This window comes from Myotis myotis, unplaced genomic scaffold (genome assembly GCF_014108235.1).
Source record: "Myotis myotis isolate mMyoMyo1 unplaced genomic scaffold, mMyoMyo1.p scaffold_m19_p_5, whole genome shotgun sequence".
NCBI classification, from domain to species: Eukaryota; Metazoa; Chordata; class Mammalia; order Chiroptera; family Vespertilionidae; genus Myotis; species Myotis myotis.
The window spans coordinates 51,168,482-51,188,936 of NW_023416357.1; the positions used below are offsets into that span (position 1 = coordinate 51,168,482).

The 20,455-nt window shown below is 37.2% G+C and overlaps 1 protein-coding gene across 1 annotated transcript in view; it reads left to right on the top strand.

The window, feature by feature from the left end:
* ADGRV1 (adhesion G protein-coupled receptor V1) overlaps positions 1 to 20,455 on the top strand; it is a 459,983-nt gene that overhangs the window by 310,449 nt on the left and 129,079 nt on the right. Inside the window, exon 86 of the mRNA XM_036308704.1 lies at positions 3,060 to 3,238. Within this exon, the coding sequence (XP_036164597.1) occupies positions 3,060 to 3,238 (179 nt within the window). The remainder of the gene's footprint in view (positions 1 to 3,059; positions 3,239 to 20,455) is intronic.

Below are 20,455 nucleotides of genomic sequence, written 5' to 3' on the forward strand. Positions count from 1 at the left end.
CTAACGTTCATGTGTCCTCATGTCTCAGTTGACCAATTTAGACTATGATCAAAACTTAAGGAATTCAATGAGAGGTAATTGGTCCAGCCTAGGTTAGGCTTCTCCCTTGGAGCAAAGCAGCTGTGGACAGAGTGGCAGGGCCATGAGCCCAGCTAGAATGTGTTATGTAGGAGGGGTGGTATGGGGAGATGAGTAGGAGTAGGGACAAGATTCAGAGAAGGAGAGCACATGACCTAGTCATGTCCCCAAATGTAACCTACTCTATTAAAATGTGTCAAAATTGAAGTAAACCTTAGTCAAAAATGATCTTATATTTGGGCCATATATTTTCTAGAATAATTAAATGTATCATTATGTAGTGTGTGTGTGTATTAGTATTTATATTTTATAGCAAAAATATATAATGGGAAATACTGTACTTAGAGTATACCTCAGTGATTGGATTCATTTGAGAAGGAAAGGGATTATTTTTTATTGATGAAAGCTTATGATTTTTTAAAATATATTTTATTGATTTTTTTACAGAGAGGAAGGGAGAGTGAGAGGGGTACAGAGTTAGAAACATCAATGAGATAGAAACATCAATTCAGCTGCCTCTTGCACGCCCCCTACTGGGGATGTGCCCGCAACCCAGGTACATGCCCTTGACCGGAATCGAACCTGGGACCCTTCAGTCTGCAGGCTGACGCTATACCTGCTGAGCCAAACCAGTCAGGGCTGATTTTTTGAGCTTGTCTTGCTTAACTGAGTACTCAAGAATTCAGCAACACCATGCCTAGAGCTCTTTGGAGCCGAAGTATTACATGTATAAATCTGACAATTACACTTGTCCCAGTCTTATCTGAGTCTGTGGTAAAGGTCAGACAATCGCTGAAAGGTCTGGGGATCGAGCTGATGGAACTCATGTCCAGTGCTGTAAAAGCAGACGTTTTGGATGTGTCCCGATCTTTATCATGATGAATCAACTTAGGAGACATTTATCAATCTGTTCTCTCCTCCCTGGTTCTTCCACCAACTGCACCACTGAATTACCATGTTGCCTGGATACACACAGACATCTATTTAAATAATTAGTACTTTTATTTTGGACATGGGCCAATCATCCTTATTTTGCATGAAAACAGGCAGCATGGATCACCTTAGCATGAGACATTTGGTACAATTTCACTTATTTGTATCAATTTCTATACTAATTATAGAAAAATCGGGGGTGGAGAGGAAGGGGGAACCCTCTTGGATGTAATAATTTTTAAAAATAAGTTAGGACAGTTACATAAGCAACAGCTCGTAACATGCTTCATAATTACAGATATAAGCAGATGTACATAAAGATAAGGAGTGCTGACAGGACATAAAATTCAGAGACAAAAATCTCCAAGTAACCAAACATGTCAATCCTTTCTTGGTTTAGCCCAATCAATACTAATTCCTCAAGGCTAATTTGGTTCAGATAGAATCTTTCTTGGAAGCCTCAGCAAAGAGCATCTGAAAATTTTCACACTAAATTAGGCATGTATTTTTTTTCACATAGAAAGAAATTCCATGGTATCCCTGCTTACTTTTGCTTTCATACTATCTGACATCCTAATTGGAGGTTTTGAAGGAATTGGTAATATTTTTCCCATGGTGACTATGTGGTCAGCACTTCATCTGTCATATCTCATTTAATCTTTGTAACAACCTCATTGTTCACACGAGGAAACAGAGGTTCTGGGATTGTTGTTACTTGTCCAGCGTTTTCCCGCTAGTGTGTGTGTGTGTGTGTGTGTGTGTGTGTGTGTGTGTGTATTTCGTCTGTACTCACACCCTTTCTACCCTATGAAATTGAGAAGGGAAATTTTCCAGTGAGTAAGTATTAATTGTGTGAAGTATATATGACATGACATTTTTGGTCTTTTTAAATTTTATTTATTTATTTACTTTTACTAAATTGAACATAAGTCCTCCTCAGGGAAAGAGAACACTAGAAGACAGAATATGTAAGTTCTAGATGTGGCTTACATATAAGCTAGGTGTGGTGTTTGGAGCCAATAATATTTCCAGTCCTCCGTTTCCTTATTCCATCTATCTACTGTATCCCCTCACTCCCCCCTCTATAAAATTGTCCCTTTTATATGTTTATCTTAGATAAGAAATAATAGATATAAAATATGATACGTATACAATATATTTTTTTTATTTGATAATCCTCACCTGAGATTTTTTTTCCCATTGCTTTTCGGAGAAAGGAGAAAGGAGAGAGAGGGGAGGGAGGGAGGGAGGGGGAGAGAGAGAGAGAGAGAGAGAGAGAGAGAGAGAGAGAGAGAGAGAGAGAACCATCCATGTGAGAGAGACACATCAACTGGTTGCCTCCTACATGCATCCCGACAGGGGACAAAAGCAAAATGTCAATAGAGGTGTGTGCCTTTGACTGGGGATCAAACCTGCGACCCTTCGGTGCACAGGCCGAGGCTCTAACCAATGAGAATCCCAGCCGGGGCACAGAGACAATATAATACATGTTTCCCTTAATTATTTTTCTACTTGTTTGGACACTTAGATTCAGGAAAGTAAATACCTCCCCCCAAATCTTTCACTGCCTTAGTGCCCAAACTGGTCCCTGAAATTTAGTAAACAAGCAATAAATGCTTCTCAAGTGAGTGATTGAAAAGGAGAGCAATATAAACTGAGAAGGAAAAACAGCCACAAAACCTACCCCATTACAGTACTTGATCACTGTGCAATCATTTTCTGTTGACTTGCTTATGTCTCCTGCTTCAGGGTGGTGGGGGGAGGCTGAGACTGGGTTTATCTTCACAAGTGTACCCCCTTTTCGTGGAACAGTGCCTGGCCCCACCATATGAGAGGCCCTCGGTAAATAAAAACCGACTTTTGAGATATCCTGAATACTTTGGGTATATGAAAGAATGAGTATATGAACTAACTTAAAAAAATCAACTCAAAACTATAATTTTTAAGTAGATCCTAGCCTTTTGCTCTTTATACCTAAGTCAGTTGAATTTGTGTCCTGTGCCATTAGACCAGAGCCTGTTCATTGTATGTTCTCTCTCCTTTCTTAGTCTGTGAATTTCTGGTACGTACTGGTGATGAATGATGAACACACAGAGAGGCGCTATCTGCTGTTTTTCCTTCTGAGCTGGGGACTTCCAGCTTTTGTGGTGATTCTGCTCATAGTAATTTTGAGAGGAATCTATCATCAGAGCATGCCACAGATCTACGGACTCATCCACGGTGACCTGTAAGTACGTCCAGGCAAAACACGTTGCCTTCTTAGCCTTCATGCACTGGGCAGCTTTATTCTAGATTGAAGGAAAACCAGGAAGACCTAGCTTTCCTGTCACACTGTCTGAAGCTCTGCTTTCTCTGATTATCCCTTTAAATAAGAAACTATTGTGCCCTAGCTGGTTTGGCTCAGTGGATAGAGTGTCACCCTGCTGATTGGAGGTTCCCAGGTTCCATTCCATTCAAGGGCACATGCCCAGGTTGCGGGCTCGATTCCAAGTGGAGGGTGTGCAGAAGGCAGCTGGTCCAGGGTTCTCCCTCATCATTGATATTTCTATCTCTCTCTCCCTTCCCTTTCCTCTTGGAAATCAATAAAAATGTGTATTTTTTTAAAAAAAGAAAAGAACTATTGCCTCTTCAGTTCATTTTATAGATTTAATTTTCTCAGGTGAGGTGATATATCAAACAGTTCCAGTACCTTGGTATAATTTAGTTTATTCAAATAAGACCAGCAAAATACCAAGTGAAATCAAAGAACTATAAAGATTTTGATAAGGAATAAAAGCAGTGAAAAATTTTGGAGTGTGGCATATTAAGGAGTTTAATTAGGGGGTGGATTCGGGGGAAGTGGTGGGAGGAAAGCAGGCTCCATCATCCAGAAAAAAAAATTTGTTAAAAAAGCAAAAGATTGCATCAGAGTGAATGGAGAGTGTCTGCAAAAGTACATGGAAAGGAGACAAGGTCAGCTGGGTCCTTCTTATTTATGTACTAGAGGCCTGGTGCACAAAATTTGAGCACAGGTAGTGTCCCTAGGCATGGCTGGCCCTGGCCGGCAATCAGGGCCAATCTGTGGAGCAATCGGGGGTGGGGTGGGGGGGGCGGCGGGGAGGTGTACTCTGCTCGCACCCGCCTTGGCTGGCCTGGTGCTGCCTGCTTGCTGGCCCCACCCCCTGCCGCTACCCCACCCTCCCAACCACTGTCAGGGCCTGTGGGCTGGGGGCCGCTCCTGCATTGAGCATCTGCCCCCTGGTGGTCAGTGCACATCATAGCCACCAGTCATTCCACCTGTCGTTCTGCAGTTCGGTCGATTTGCATATTAGGGTTTTATATAGATAGATGAAGTGAATTTGTAGTTTTGGAGTCTAACAAATCTCCATGCACACATGTATATACATTCCTTAACCACAAACTTGGTGTCTTACAAGCTCCTTTTATTGACTCCACATGTAGAAAGAAAAAACACAAAAACCTTTGTAATAATAAAGCTTATTCAGCTCCCTTGGTGTAACTATAATTAGAGAAAAGAGTAACATTTCAAAATAGGAAAGAATAGCTTATTCACAATCTTTTGAAGACAATGTTACCTAATTATTTCACAGGCTATTGTGGAGATAAAAATTACTTAATAGACATGAAAAATCATTGAAAGTAAAAAGCACCATATAAGTAGAAATCATTTTAATATTCATATTGCCTGTGATCAGTTATGATTGTCTATTATATACTGAACAAATACTTGTGATCAATGTATGCAAATGTATTTTACACCTAAGCAATCACAGACACCTGTCCCACATCACATTCAACCAAAGGAGACTAGCTACATAATGCACACCTATTAAGATACCGTATATAGCAATTTTGTCTTTTTATTATTGAGATTCAATGAGATTCCTTCATACTGATTATAATATTGTAATGCATTTTTCCCACGTAAAATTCTAAAAGCCTAATTGTCTAGAAAGGAACGATCATGTCTTTTCGAGATTTTGTTACAACATTTTACTACCCCTGGCTTTAATTTAAGTCTTGGGATGCTGGGATTAATTTCAGAAAGTTCTGCATCATTCTTTGTCAGATACAAAGTAAGCATGAGACAAGCCCTGGTAGCCAGCAGCCTGTTCTTTCATGAGCTCCTGGGGGAGACAGGACTTACTTGGTGGCAGTTTTAACATTCCAGGTGTACCCTCCCAGCCTTGATGAATAGGACCTGATGAACGTGGTGTTAAGTAGAAGAAGCTCTCTCTTGATGTTTCTAAAAGGATTTTTTAAATTTTTCAATTACAGTTTACATTCAGTATTATTTTGTATTAGTTTCAGGTGTGCAGATGGTGGTTAGGCAATCATATACTTTACAAAGCGTTCCCCCTGATATTTCCAGCACCACACATAGTTATCACAGTATCATTGACTATATTCCGTATGCTGTGCTTTACATATTTTATCATTACCAATCTGAACTTCTCAATTCCTTCACCTTTTTCATCCAGTCCCCCATCCTCCTTCCCCTCTGGCAACCATCAGTCTGTTCTTTGTATCTATAAGTCTGTTTCTGTTTTGTTTGTTCATTTATATTGTTCTTTAGATTTCAAATATAAGTAAAATCATATGGTATTAGTCTTTCTCTGATTAACTTATTTCACTTAGTATAATACCCTCTAGGTCCACCCATGTTGCCGCAAATGGTAAGATTTCATCCTTTTTTATGGCTGAGTAATTCCACTGCATATATGTACCACCACTTTCTTATCCACTCACCTATTTATGGGACTCCATAACCTGGCTATTATAATATGCTGAAATGCACATATGGGTGAATGTATTCTTTCAAATTAGTATTTTGGATTTCTGCAGATATATACCCAAAAATGGAATTGCTAGGTCAGAAGGCAGTTCCATTTTTAATTTTTTTAGGAACCTCCATACAGTTTTCCATAGTGGCTGTGCCAATTTACATTCCTACCAATCTGTGATCTTTATTATTTTCTTCTTTCTGCTAATTTGGGGCTTAGTTTTTTTTGTGTTTTTTTTTTGTTTTATTTTGTTTGTTTTTAGTTCCTTGAGGCATAAAGTTAGGTTGTTATGTCTTTTCTTTTTTCTTACTGTCGGCATTTATCACTATAAACTTTACCTGTATCCCATAAGTATTGGTGTGTTGTATTTCCATATTTGTTTGTTTAAAGATATTTTTTTATTCTCCTTTTGATTAGTTGTTTGACCTATTGGTTGTTCAGGAGTGTACTATTTAATTTTAATATACTTGTGAATTTTCTAGTTTTCTTTCTGTTATTGACTTCTGGTTTCATACCATTGTGGTTGGAAAAGATAGTTGGTATGACTTCAGTCTTCTTAAATTTGTTAAGACTTGGTTTATGACCTAGTATATGATCTACCCTGGAGAACGTTCTGCATGCAACTTGAAAACAATGTGTGTTCTGCAGCTGTTGGACGGCATGCTCTCTATATGTCTGTTAGGTCCATTTGGTCTAAAGTCCAACATTTCCTTATTAATCTTCTGCCTAGATGATCTCATTATTGTTGGAAATGAGATTATTGAAGTTCCTGACTGTTACTGTATTGTTGTGTATTTACCCCTCCAGGTCTCTTACTATTTGCCTAATATATTTGGATACATTGTTGGTTACATATATCTGTTTATGATTGTTCTAGCTCTGTGACACTGAGCAAGTTAACTTCTGAGAGCCTGCAGTTCTCCGTCTGTGGGATAGGTGTAATAAAATCTGTGATGTGGATTGTGATGGGGATTGAGTGAGACGATGCATGTAGAGAAAATGTATGTGCAGTGCCTGGTAAGAGGAAGGGTGAGTTGTGACAAGCTCACGTATGGGCCTGTGAATGTTAGTCTCATCTGAAGTAGTAATTACATCTAACCTATCAGACAAGCCTGGCTAAACATTACTAACCCTATAAATTCTTGAAGGGCAGCTTACCATTTTACTACCTACAGTTATTCTGAAACTATCATTTCAGTGATTTCTATCTTTTTATTTTGCATCTTTGACATTAGGGTTACAAGCAACATACTCTAATATTTCTGAAACTCAAAAGATTTTACCAACATCAGTTAGAATTTGTTTTGCTTAGTTTTGTTTTTGTCATAAGGGACGGGGGGGGTGGCGCTCTAGCTTGCAGTCTTCTACACTGGATGCTGTCTTATTTAGTTCTGGCTGATATAACAGAATGCCTGGGTGACTTAAATGATAAACACTTACTTCTCACTTCTGGAAGCTGGAAATTCAGATCAGAGTGCCAGCATGGTCAGGCTTTTGGTGAGGGCCCTCTGGCTGGTTCTGTCCTCACATGGCCTTCCTTGGAGCATGCGGGGAGGGAGTCTGCTTCCTTCCTATTTTTGTGAGGTAATTAATCCCATCACAAGCCCTGGGGCCGCATGACCCAGTATAACCTCCCAAAGGCCCCACCTCCAAATACTTCACATTGGGGGTTAGGGGTTCAACATAATTTATTTTGGCGGTGGGGAGATTTTGGTGACATTTAAATATTGAGTCCATATCAGATGTTTTTATGTTTAAAATTAATAGATTAAAATAAATTAAGTGTGAATACAATCTGACATAAAAGCTTAGATATTCATTTAGTTCCAGAGAGTCATTTTTGGTTAAGACCAAGAGTTCTGAAAAATAGTAGAACTTCAGCTTCATTTATATTGAAATATAAAGAACTATATCCTTCAATCTCTGAGACATCTAAATTTATTCTAAAATTATTCTCAGAGAGTAGTGTCATATAAAGATGTTTATTTATAATGGCTTCATTAGTATCAACAATAGCTTTCTCCAAGTCATAATATTTATGATAATAACAATATTGTAATAATATGTAACCGAACCTGTAACCTTTTCCCAAAGATATTTAGTATATATTTTCTTATCTTTTTTCTATGTATATTCTAGCACATATATACAAACATGCTCACACACACATAGACACAACAAAAACAGGATACCATATGCACTAGATTGCAATTTACTTTTATTTATTAGACAATTTTCTATGTCATATATATCAATCACATTTTATACGATAATGTTCTATTATATTTATTTAACATTCTATTGGTGGACTTCTGGACTATTTTCAGTTTTTCTTTTTAACATTGTTATGATAAATATTCCCATAGAGGTAACTTTGTACACGTGTGTTGATATTTTTCAAAGGATGAATTTTGAGCCGTGGAATGGCTCATTCAAAGGACACATATATAATTTTTTACTTTATCAGATATTACCAAAGTGTTTTCCAAAATGGACACACCTGTTTACACTCAAATATGACAAATTATGACAGAGCCTGTTACCCCACATTTTTGACAACTCTGGACGTCATAAGATTTTTTTCAGTGTTTGACAATGTGATGTATATAGATATACATGGATATATAAATAGAAGGATACACATATATGTAGTTATTTAAGTTTTCATTTATTTAATTCTTAGTTATAATTTAATACCCTCATTTATGTGCCAGACATTATGCTAGGTACATAGTCTCATGTATCCTTATGCAGCCCTTTGAATTTGAGTATCTTTGCATAGATTTATTTAGCATTTTTATTTCTTTTGTGAATTATTTGTTCATTTTTCTGCATTAATCTTTCTGATTGTTTTTTCATGGTTTCCAATAATTTAAAAAGTGCTTTCTTTCTTGTTTCCTTTTTTTTTTTTAAAGGTGAAGAGGTGAGGTGGGACACATTAATGTTATTAGCTATTGTCTCCCCTGAATTTTTTCTCTCTATTAATACATCTCTCTCCTATTCATTTTTTAAAGAAAACTTATATTTTATGTATGAGATGAGCTTTGTGTGATAGCAGATTGTTTCAGAGAATTATTTTAAATATTTTGTATGCTAATTAAATTTTCCAAGTATGATTATAATAATACAGTTAATATGTTGAGAGTCTTTGAAGTACTTAGGGTCAAAATGGCGAAAACATGTGTTGCCATAAGAAACTCAGTCTGTGTTCAACCTAATTCATTAACTAGAGGCAGAATCAGGAAGGCTGTTGATCACTCTTTCATGCAAAGGGCTAAAAACTTAGGCATTTGAAATATCAAGCCGAATAAAGCATTAGGAAAGAGGACATCATAAAACTGCAGGCGATAGAGTTGTAATGATAGAGATGCTTGTGAAATTGCATTCTATCTCACTTATTTTCTTTAAACAGTTTAGGAATAAAATGGAAAAGTTGGTCGGCTTTTTTTCAGATGCTCTATTTTACAAGGTATTTTGCAATCTCTCAAAAACTCTCATTTAGAAAACTAAGAAAGCTCATACAACCACAAATGGTCAAGTGTGTATTAGCTCAGGAAACAAATCAGTTATTTATAGAGGAAGTTCTGTTGAAGATGAGGTCTCTAATGAAAAAGGAAATGCCCACAAATATAAACAGTTTGTCAAACAGGATACTTAGTATAACTTAAAACCATTCCTGGCTCAAAAGGATTTTCTGACAGTTGTCTTTGTGGTTCTGTTTTCTCCGTTGTAGCTTCCCAGGAGCAGAGAATCTGTGTGTTGTTTCTTTTTTCTTAATGTTCTTTGCTTTCATATGGTAAAATTAATCAGTGCTTGCTTTACAAGTTATGGAAAGCATAGTACTTCTAATCATCGATGTGTTTCTGGTTATATCTAGATTCATACGTTTTTAATTTTAGAATACAAAATTGGGATCACGCAGTATTATCTCCTCTATTTCATTTAATGTTATAGCATTAGAATTTCCAAGCCATTAAGTATACCTCAATAATTTTTAATGGAGTCATAATATCTGTCTCACCATAGACTTTATCATACGTGTTTACCGTTCCCTATACTATTCCTAGACATATAGGCTCTCCCTGTCCCCTTTTTCAATATTTAAAGAGCCTACATTTAATGTGATATGTCACATTTCCCCATCACAGATTCCTTGAAATGAAATTACTGGATTAAATATCTGCTGGTTTTAGAAATATTGACCTTGCCAAACTCCTCCAGAAAGCTTGAAAATTTACAGTCTTAATGATACTCCTTAAGAATACCAGTCTCACAACACCAATGCCAGCACTGATGGTGAGCTTTATTAGCTTTTATGATTTTGATAGCTAAGTGCAGTAAGTCATGGTTCTCCTGAGAAACAGAACCAATAGGAGATAGAGAGATAGATAGATAGGTAGATAGGTAGATAATTGATAAATATAAGTTAATTATAAGGAATTGGCTCATGCGATTATGGGAGCCATCAGTTCTCAAGATCTTCAGGTAAAGTCGGGAAGCTGGAGACCCAGGAGAACCAATAGTATAGTTCTAGTCTGAGTCTGAAAGCCTGAGAACAGTGTTACAGGTTTGTGTGTCCAGTGCTTCAAAAGAAAGGCTGGTCTTCAATACATACGAGTTTTGAGCAAGGAACGATTTTTAAAAATATGTTTTTATTGATTTCAGAGAGAGGAAGGGAGAGGGAGAGAGCAGTAGAAACATCAATGATGAGAAAGAACCATTGATCAGTTGCCTCCTGCACGCCCCCTACTGGGGATAGAGCTCAAAACCAGGGGATGTGCCCTGACTGGGAATCCAACCATGACATGACCTCCTGGTTCATAGGTTGATGCTCACCACTGAGCCACACTGGCTGGGCTAGATTTTATTGATCAGGAAGGCCCTGTTCGAGAAGATGAGAGAACTAATCCTCAAATCTATCTTAAGGAAGCCTGGAATTAAGGTGTCTTTTATCATCAAAGGAAGGGAAGTTGTGTGTTTTTTTCTGGCTCCTGTAATAATTTTTAAAATCATCATAATTTGGGGGGCAGTTTTGAGGGTTTCACTTTTCTTCTTATGTATCCCATATTTTTAAAAATTTATTAACTATTCTAGAAGGAGATCTCCATGGAGCCTTGTGTTGTTCAATACATGAAATTATGATTTTTGGCTCTGCACACTTTGTTCTTTGTTATAATTTTCCTTTCAGTTATAAAACTTGATTTAAGATATATGTACCTAAAAAATAGCCCCATTAATAGTGATTAATAGCACACATCCAGTGTAGGTCTATAGGATAGAAGTGTCATTTTTGTCAAAGTACATAGCCTGGTTGTCTGACACTTTACCAATGGAATACATGGAATAGACATGGCTACCAGGATTTCCCTGTCTCTGTGCCTGTGTAATATATTTCCTAGGAACCGTACTCCTCAGTGTGCTGTGCCCTAGCACAGACCATTTCACTCTACTGCTCCTATGGACTTGGTGAACGACAGCCTTGAAACAATGGATAAAATAATCAGTGCTGATTGGAGGGGTGGCCTGCGGGCAGAAGGAAATAGCTGGCTATCTCACAAAGGAATCCTGTGAGCTTCCCAACTTTCTGGTTGGTAGAGATTCTGGCCCTTTCAGGTAAAGGAATTCCACATGAGGTAACTTGTTTCTTCATGGAAAATTAAGTTACAAAGTCAGAACCATTTTAGGTAGCACGACCAGAATTACACCAGTGTGTCTAACTTATCCACAGATTCATAGCTGCTCTCTCTCACACACTGGAAATTGTATTCTGTTTAAAAAAAAAAAAAGTAACTGATGATATTTTATTTGAATATCTGACAGTTTATCAGAAGGTAGAAGGAGCAATGAGGCAAACCTCTTGACATAATTCTGTTCAGTTCTAGAAACAGAAATGACAAGATCCAGCAGAAAACAACCTTCATCAAATGGAGGTTTGAAAGACAGGAAAGCCTGAACACAATTAGATTATGTGTGTATGCTAAAATTTTGGAAGATCAGTTTTTACACACTCAGCTAAAAATCGGATAATATTCATGACCAAAGATTCTGATAGGTGTGACATACCAGAGGAGTGAAGGTTTTTAAAAAAATTCAGAGGGAACGGTTGAAAATAATTTTAAAGAGGCAAAATAGTTATCAAAATCAGTATTGTTGTATGCATTCTTTCTGGTGGGTTCAGATATAACAGGGACAAGCATAATGAAAGAGAGGAGAAACCTATCATTAATAGAAAAAGCATGGCTAATAAGTAAAAGGGAAGCTGAAACCTCACATGAAGCAAGATTTGCTAAAAATGATAAAATAACAACTGGAGGAAAGAAGAAGCTATTTAAAGTTTGTATTCAGATTAAGAATACACTCAACGGTGGAGAAAAGTTCTACTTCAGGAACACACCTCGTATTAGAAGAAGAAAAGATGATTAAGCCCTATTTTGCTTTAATTTTTTCTCTCAAATACAAAGAATCTTTATGTGGATAGACAAAAGACTACAGGCAAAAGATTAGCATAGCAATCTCAAAAAAGTGAGGTGATTATGAGAGTACCTAGGTGTTCTAAATAACTTCACATTTCCCTTTCTGCTTGAATGACACTATTCAAATACTAGAGAATGTGATGAGCTGACAATGAGGAATGTGGAATGCAGAACAGTTTGATAATAGAAAACAAATAGAAAATAAGCAAATTGTTCCCAGTTTGATAAATTGGATTCTCACTCGTCCTGATTCTGAAAAAAAAAAAAAATCCTAAAATATCTTATTAAATTGATTCCTTAGGAGCCCTTAGAAAAAAGAAAGTGGTAATTTAACCAAAAGATACATATAGTCTTATACCCATTTTCCTTATAAGGGGTGTAGCAATGTAATCTAGAAAATGTTATCGGCATTATAATTGAAGATATATTTTCCCATGGTTGTCTTAAGGACAAGATAGTGAAGTATGAACTGGATATGGTTGAGTTGTTTTATGCTTTGTTAAAATTATTCAAAGAGTATTGATTTAATAGTTTGTTTTGAATTCTAAAGGTAAAAAAGAAATATTAAAAAACAATAGTATGTCAGAAGGAGAATGGCCATGATGATTAGTTAGGCAGATGTCAGATGATATCATGTAGTGGGTCATGAATAGAAACAGGGTTTGTCTGTAGGAGAGAAGTCTTAGGGGGTACAAATAGCTTTCTTCAAACCTTGGAAAAATTGGCATAACAAGAAGGGAAACTGGAACAGTCAACTGGGAAAGTCAGCATTGATTGGAAGTTAATTATGACCTCTAAAGTTCCCCTCCCTTCCATGTTTTTAAATTTTATTTTCTTTTATAGTCCTGAAATGTTGATGTATATTCAATTTTCTTTTAAATATAACCTACTATATTCAATCTTACACTAAATAAAAATGCATATTTTGTATACTTTTTCAAACTTCACTTTAAACTTCAGAGTTTTGCTCAATAGATAATAAATAAATAAATATGGTTGACCAATTTGCTTTAAGATCTAGTTGTTGCTAAAATATCACCTAGGATATAACTGATAATTCAAACACTGACTTCTCCTAAGGAAAAAAAGACAACCCAAGACACTCATATAAAAAAGAAATGTAATAGTATTTTAAAATATATTTTAAAAGCATATAAAAACTTTTTTAAGTTAAGAATTTCAATTTGCTTGACTGCTGTTTATGTTGTGAAAAATCTCCTGCATTCTCCAACTTTGTTATCAGTGGAGGAACACTATTCCTCTAAGTGTTCAAACTAGGAAATTTGGAATCATCTTTGGCAGCTCCCTCTTGCCCACTTTTCACATCCTTTTAGTCGCAGGGAAGTTGATCCTTTTGATAACACTTAAAACCTGTTCTCTCCTGTTCTTTTCTATTTCGTTGGCTTAATTCAAGTCCTCAAGATCTTGAACCCAGTCTACTGCACTAGCCTCAATGTCAGTTATCATATTATTTATTAGAGGCCCGGTGCACAGAAATTTGTACACTCGGGTGGGGGGAGGTCCCTCAGCCTGGCCTGTGCCCTCTCGCAGTCTGGGACCCCTCAGGGGATGACCACCTGCTGGCTTAGGCCCGCTCCCTGGGTGATTGGGCCTAAGCTGGCAATCAGACATCCCTCTGGCAGCCCGGCAGCCCTCAGGGGATGTCCACTTGCCAGCGGGGAGCAGGCCTAAGCTGCAGTCAGACATCCTTAGCGCTGCTAAGGAGGCAGGAGAGGCTCCCACCATCACCGCTGTACTGGCAGCCATCATCCTGGCTTGTGGCTGAGCAGAGCTCCCCCATGTGGGAGCTCACTGACCACCAGAGAGAAGCTCCTGCATTGAGCGTCTGGCTCCTGGTGGTCAGTGTGTGTCATAGTGACCAGTCACTTCCAGTCTTTCTGCTGTTAGGGTCAGTTTGCATATTACTCTTTTACTATATAGGATAAAGGCCTGTTGCACAGGTGGGAGCCGGCTGGTTTGCCCTGAAGGGTGTCCCAGATCAGGGTGGGGGTATTGCTTGGGTGCCTGGCCAGCCTGGGTGAGGGGCTGATGGCTGTTTTCAGGCTGGCCACACCCCCTTCAAGGTAGGGGGGTCCCCACTGAGGTGCCTGGCCAGTCTGGATGAGGGGCTGAGGGTTTTCAGGCTGGCCAAGCCCACGGGCAACTGAAGCTCCCAGCCTCTCCTTTTTTTTTTTTTTTTTTTTTTTTTATTCTGGGATTTATTTACCTTCTATAATTGAAACTTTGTTGCTGCTCCAGCTCCCAGGCCACGGCCTGCTGAACACAGATTTCTGGGGTTTGTTTAGCTCCTATAATTGAAACATTGTTGCTTTCGGAGCTCAGAGCCGGGCCACGGCAGGTGGGGAACCTTGGCTTCCTCCATCACTGGAGCAAACAAGCCTCCTGCTCACTTCAGCTGCGTGGCTGCCGGCCACCATCTTTGTTGGTTAATTTGCATATCTCGCTGATTAGCCAATGGGAAGCATAGCGGAGGTATGGTTAATTTCAATCTTTATCTATTATTAGATAGGATTCCCCATTTTAATCCTGTCCCTGTTCCATCATCAAAGTCAATTCTAAAACAAGATCTGCTGAAAACATTTCAGCGACTCTCTGAGGAAAATATCCAAACTCATATACTCAGCAAGAAAGGTCTTAATGTGCCAGCCCCTACCTGTATTTTCCCAGTCTTCCTCAGCCACTCATGCATGATAGATCCTGGATCTATATGTTTCAGACTATGGAACTTAGAGGGTGTCTCAGAGTCATAAAGTCTTAAGATAGACATGGTTCGTCTTCCTTAAGTTTAATTCCATTTAAATATCTATGGTTAAAAAAAAGTAGTTTACCTGGTAAATAAGTTAAAATATTATTTTTATGCTAGGCCCTTAATACTATGTCCCATGATATTTGAATGGGAATACACAGGGCAGATCCAGATTCCAGGTAAACTCTAAAGAGGGAGGAGGGATGAGTAGGTAGAGCACAGGTGACTTCTAGGGGAGTGAAATACTCTGTGTGATACAATAATGATGGACATATGTCATCACACCCATAGAAAATACCTAAAGTAAACTATAACGTAAATTATGGACTTTGGGTGATTATGACGTGCCAATATAGTTTTATCAATTTCAACAGATGAGGGATATTAATAATGGGGAAGGCTATGCATATGTAGGGCAGGAGATATAAGTAAAATCTCTATACTTACCCCTCAATTGTGCTGTGAACCTAAAACTTCTCTTTTAAAAAGTGTTAGTAAAAAAAAATAAGTATATAGAGCATTTATAATTTTATATATTGGACATACTTCTGACAGGAGAGAAGTAGGGGTTTAATAATAATTAGAAGCATTTTACACAGACCAGCTTATGACTATGTACATTCTAAACCTTGTTTTTCCTCCAAGTTCTTCTGTGGCTGGACTCAATTAGAAATTTACATATTTCTGTATAACCTCTGACCCTACATATCTTTGTCATGATGGCTAACAATAACTTTACGGTAAATGGAAGTGACTCTCAGCCATAGGAATATATTCACTCCAGCAAAGTGTCTCCTCATATGAACTTCACAATAGCCACATCCCAAATTATGAGTCATGGCAGTACCACCTAACACAAGGCAGTGTGACAGAGGGAAGTTGTGATTGAAAAGACAACCATCTTTAAAAAAAAAAAAAAAAAAAGCTAAAGGAGTTTATTACCACCAAACAAAAATAATGAAGAGAGAGGAAAATAGGTATAAAGAATAAAATGGCAATAAATAAGTACCTACAATAACATTTATCTTAAATGGATCATAAACATAGGGTGGGCAAAAGTAAGTATACTGTGGTTCATATGGAAGATAATACAGTAATTAATAAATGATAATATAACAATAAACTATGTGTTTTGCATCCTCAGAACTGTAAACCTAGTTTTGCTCACCCCTGTATATTTGGAGTCTAGGGGAATGGTAGAAAACATATCCCTATATGTGTATTTCAGTGATTAAAGCCATTCCCAGAAGTTTTTCCTTCCTTGATCCCCCTATCCTACATGAGAATACATGAGAAGGAAGATGGGAGTTATGATGAATTTTTAAGCTGAAATAGATAAAATTAAAGAAATTCCTCTTAGCAATGAGCCTTTCAAGCTGCAACTTCAGATCAATAGAATTACCCATTCATTTTTTGCCATTCATGGTTCTAAGTGGAAAAGCACTGCTCTAGACATATTCAGTCATTAGCCCTTTCCAGAACATGCCAAGGTATTTCACACTTTACCCTTTGTTCTTTTTTGGAAGAGCATTTCCCTTCTCTGTGCCAAATAAATCTTGACTCAGTTTTAAAGGTCGAGTCAAAGGTTGTTTATTTTATGAGACCTTCTCAGAACACCTCAAGCAAAATTAATTGCATCTCTTTCTTTTCCTGTAACACCTTTCACCTCGATTTTATTATTTATAAGATGTCTTATAGTTAAATATTTAGTTATCTTTCAGTAAGGTCAGAATTTCTATGAAGGCAAGGTCTTACTCTTTTTTTTAAATCCTGGAACCTTCCCCTGCTAGTGTTGTGTGGTAAATGTTTAACAATTGGCCTGCTGGGACAGGTGACAGCTGATTTGTAACATTAGTAAATTTCCATGTTGTAAATGCTCTACTGTGGCAGGTTTCAAACTACCAATGTGACATCCCTGCATCCACAGGTAAAAAGACCTGCCTAGTAGCACATCATTATATGGCTTTTCTACCACGTGGATGCAATAGATGCATGGGGAGTAATAAAATGCAGTAAAATAATTAGAAAGTAGTATGAGTTTTGAGTATTTATGACCTTTGCTTTTAATGTAATCAGTTTAGTGGTAAGTCTATAGAATTTAATTTTAATAATGGCTTTATATAACAACTGGTTTACAAAATTCTGGAAAATTTAACATTCAGTTCTTATAAGCTTGTACAAGCCAGCGCCAGCACAGCACTGTCTGTGGCTCCTTAGATAAATGTTGACATTATCAGAACAACCATATTCAAAGGATTCTAGAAAAAAATTATACTGGCAGTAGAGAAGGGACACTAATACTTCCCTCAAGTTGATACTGATGTTATCCTCAGATAACCTATTGCATTTGTAGTGTGAAACTCCTGCTTCTGAGAAATGCTGAATGAGATCATTATTCATTACTTAGGAAGCCTGTTTGTCCTGTTGTATTTAGCTTTTATACATCCTCATTCATTTTGTTCTCCTACTGACATCTACTTCGAACCCAGCCAGTTTTTAGTAACTCACATTTAAAAACCATTTTGCTTGTGACCTACCATAAACATCCAAAATTTCTTCAATTCATAAAAGTCCTCAGAATCTGTAATCCAGAGAGGCAGATCACAAACAGAGTATTGCAAAGGCTATGGACCATTTCCTAAATTTCCTCCAAGAGTGACTTTTCCTCCTCATATAGATAAGAGGTGAAAGAAAACAACTATGACCTTCCGCTCTCAGAATCCCTGCAAAATGATCTTTCATCGAGGAGAGGACGAAGAAAATAGATGTGGTAGCCAGAACTGTTAGTATTTCCTCTGATAAGGTTTTTACTAGGCCAGTATTGCATGAGGCCACAAGCCCCCAGCTGTCCTCACTGCCTTGTTGGAGAGCAATGGCCTGAGACAAGCAAATCACAGTCCTGGCTTGTCCCAAGAATGACGTACTGCTTTCCCTTGACAAGAAGTAAAATGTTTCTGGGAGATCTCAGAACAACTTTTAACTTTGATTTCAAATGTTCACACCTCTGTTTGCTCTGTCATATCATAAATATCTGTCTTTGACCGATAGAGCCAAATAATGAAAAATAATTAGGAATTTTCTTTTGCTAAAGCTATAACGTTTGAGTGTGATTTTAATTTAAAAATCCCATTTAAGTTTTCTTTCACCATTTTACACGAGAGGTAAATCAGTCATGTCATGAACCAAAGTTATATAACATGTGTATAATAAGTTGTGCTGTAGTGCCTATGGCACTAAATTGGGTAGATTTCAAAAACACTGTATGACAGCCTTTCAGGTATTTGAAGTCAAGGGAAAGAGAGACTAAATGCATCTGAAAATTAAGGGCATACAGTAAAATATGTTTCAACAAATTAGGGGTGGTTATATGAATTATATTAAAGCTCAATGCAACACAACACGCAGCCTTCCTAAGTAATGAATAATGATCTCATTCAGCATTTCTCAGAAGCAGGAGTTCCACACGGAAGACCCTGGGGTGGATCAAAAGAACCATGTAAATATGAGCACACATCTGTCCTTATTTTAAAGGAAGAGGAAATGCTTGAATGAACACAAAGGCTGTATTAGAACATTAGTCTTGTTCTCAGAAATCAGATGATCTTTGAGGCCTTTTTCATTGACTCTTGTTTGCCTGGAGTAGACATAGTTATGAATCATTTGTTTTCCTGAGTCCCAGAATATTTGGAAATAGGAAAATTAGTGTTCAAATGGATTTTTGATGGGCTAAAACTGAAATGAAAGATTTTAGGTCAAAGATATTCTCAGATATTAAAACCACCAGAAAGTGAACACTTTAATTGATAGCCACTCCGTAATATAAAGAAACTTTGCCTGACTTATCTGAAAATGCCTGCCTAGCTCTTGTACTACTTGTATTAGGAACCTTCTATAAATCTTCTGTATAAATAAATCTAGATTTGCACCCTGGAAACACCTTTCATTCAACTGGAATATATTAATCTTAATTTCTGAAATTTTAAAAATACAGTATTTAATAAGCATTAGACAAAGTAATGATTTTCACAATACTAAGTTATTTGTTGTGATATTTGATTTACTTCTTTCTCCTTCCCACTAGACTGTAAATTCCTTGAAAACAAAATCCAGACATTTGACTTTGGATTCTCAGCATAGTGCACAATTACTTTTACTTGATGAATGAATGATTTCTTAGAAAGAGGTGGCAATGTGTTTTGTTGAATTACAAATGTTAATGTACATAGAACAAATCTATAACTGTGCAGCAAACAAAAGCAGTAGTTTTCTGTAGAGAATGAGACAGAGAAGGGATGTCAGAAAGCCTTTACTTTCTGCTTTGCATTCTTCTGATTGTGTTTATCACAAACTTGCTTCACTATTTTCATAATAGAAATGGTTATGCTCCTCAAATGTGTCACCTTAAAGCTCTGTAGATGGAAACACTTGTCAAATATTTAACTCTGTTACATTTATGTTGGTGTCTCCACTAAATTATGTTACCACTTTATTTTCTGAAGAAGAGAAATTTAATTTGAACAAGTTTTTAATTAAAACATGTCATTTCTTTTTTAATATTAATTATTAAAAGTATTACATATGTCCCTTTTCCCCCATTGACCCCTTCTAGCACCCCCCCCCCCCCCCCCCAAGGCCTTCACCACCCTATTGTCTGTGTCTGTGGGTTATGCATATATGCATACAAGTTCTTTGGTTGATCTCTCCCCACCCATCCACCCTGCCCCTTTCCCTCTGAGATTCCACAGTCTGTCCCATGCTTCTATGTCTTTGGTTCTATTTTGTTCATCAGTTTATTTTGTTCATTAGATTCCACAAATATGAGTGCTATCATGTGATACTTACCTTTTTCTGACTGGCTTATTTTGCTTAGCATAATTCTCTCCAGGTCCCTCCAGGCTGTCTCAAAGGATGAAAAAAAAACAACAAAAAACCCATGTCATTTCTAAATCTTTTCTGATTTCTTGGATTCTCTTGATAGTTCTGTGTCCATTTCCCTTTCTTTCAGTTTCCTCATTTAGTCATCAGCACCGTAATACATGGCAAACAACAGCAATAACACACAGACACAAAAGAAACAGTATTGTCTACATCCTGACAGATTTCACTCCATGTTTTTCCTCATTCATTTAAACACTATTATGTTCAGAATATTTACCTTTGTGAATGGACCCTTTATATGTCTTAACATATTAGTATATTGTGAATATGCACAACGTTCCTCATCTATAAAACTAGAAAATAATGAATTTTAAATTTCTCTATTCTTCTTCTCACTAAAGTGTTATTGTCAGTTTATATGCTTATAATATGGCTTACAGTTTCCATTCATAAAGGCTTTTTCTGTTTAGATTTGGTAAGGCAAAAAGAAAACAAGTGGGGCTAAACAGACTTGGTTTTGTACCTAGTAAAGCTACGTTTTT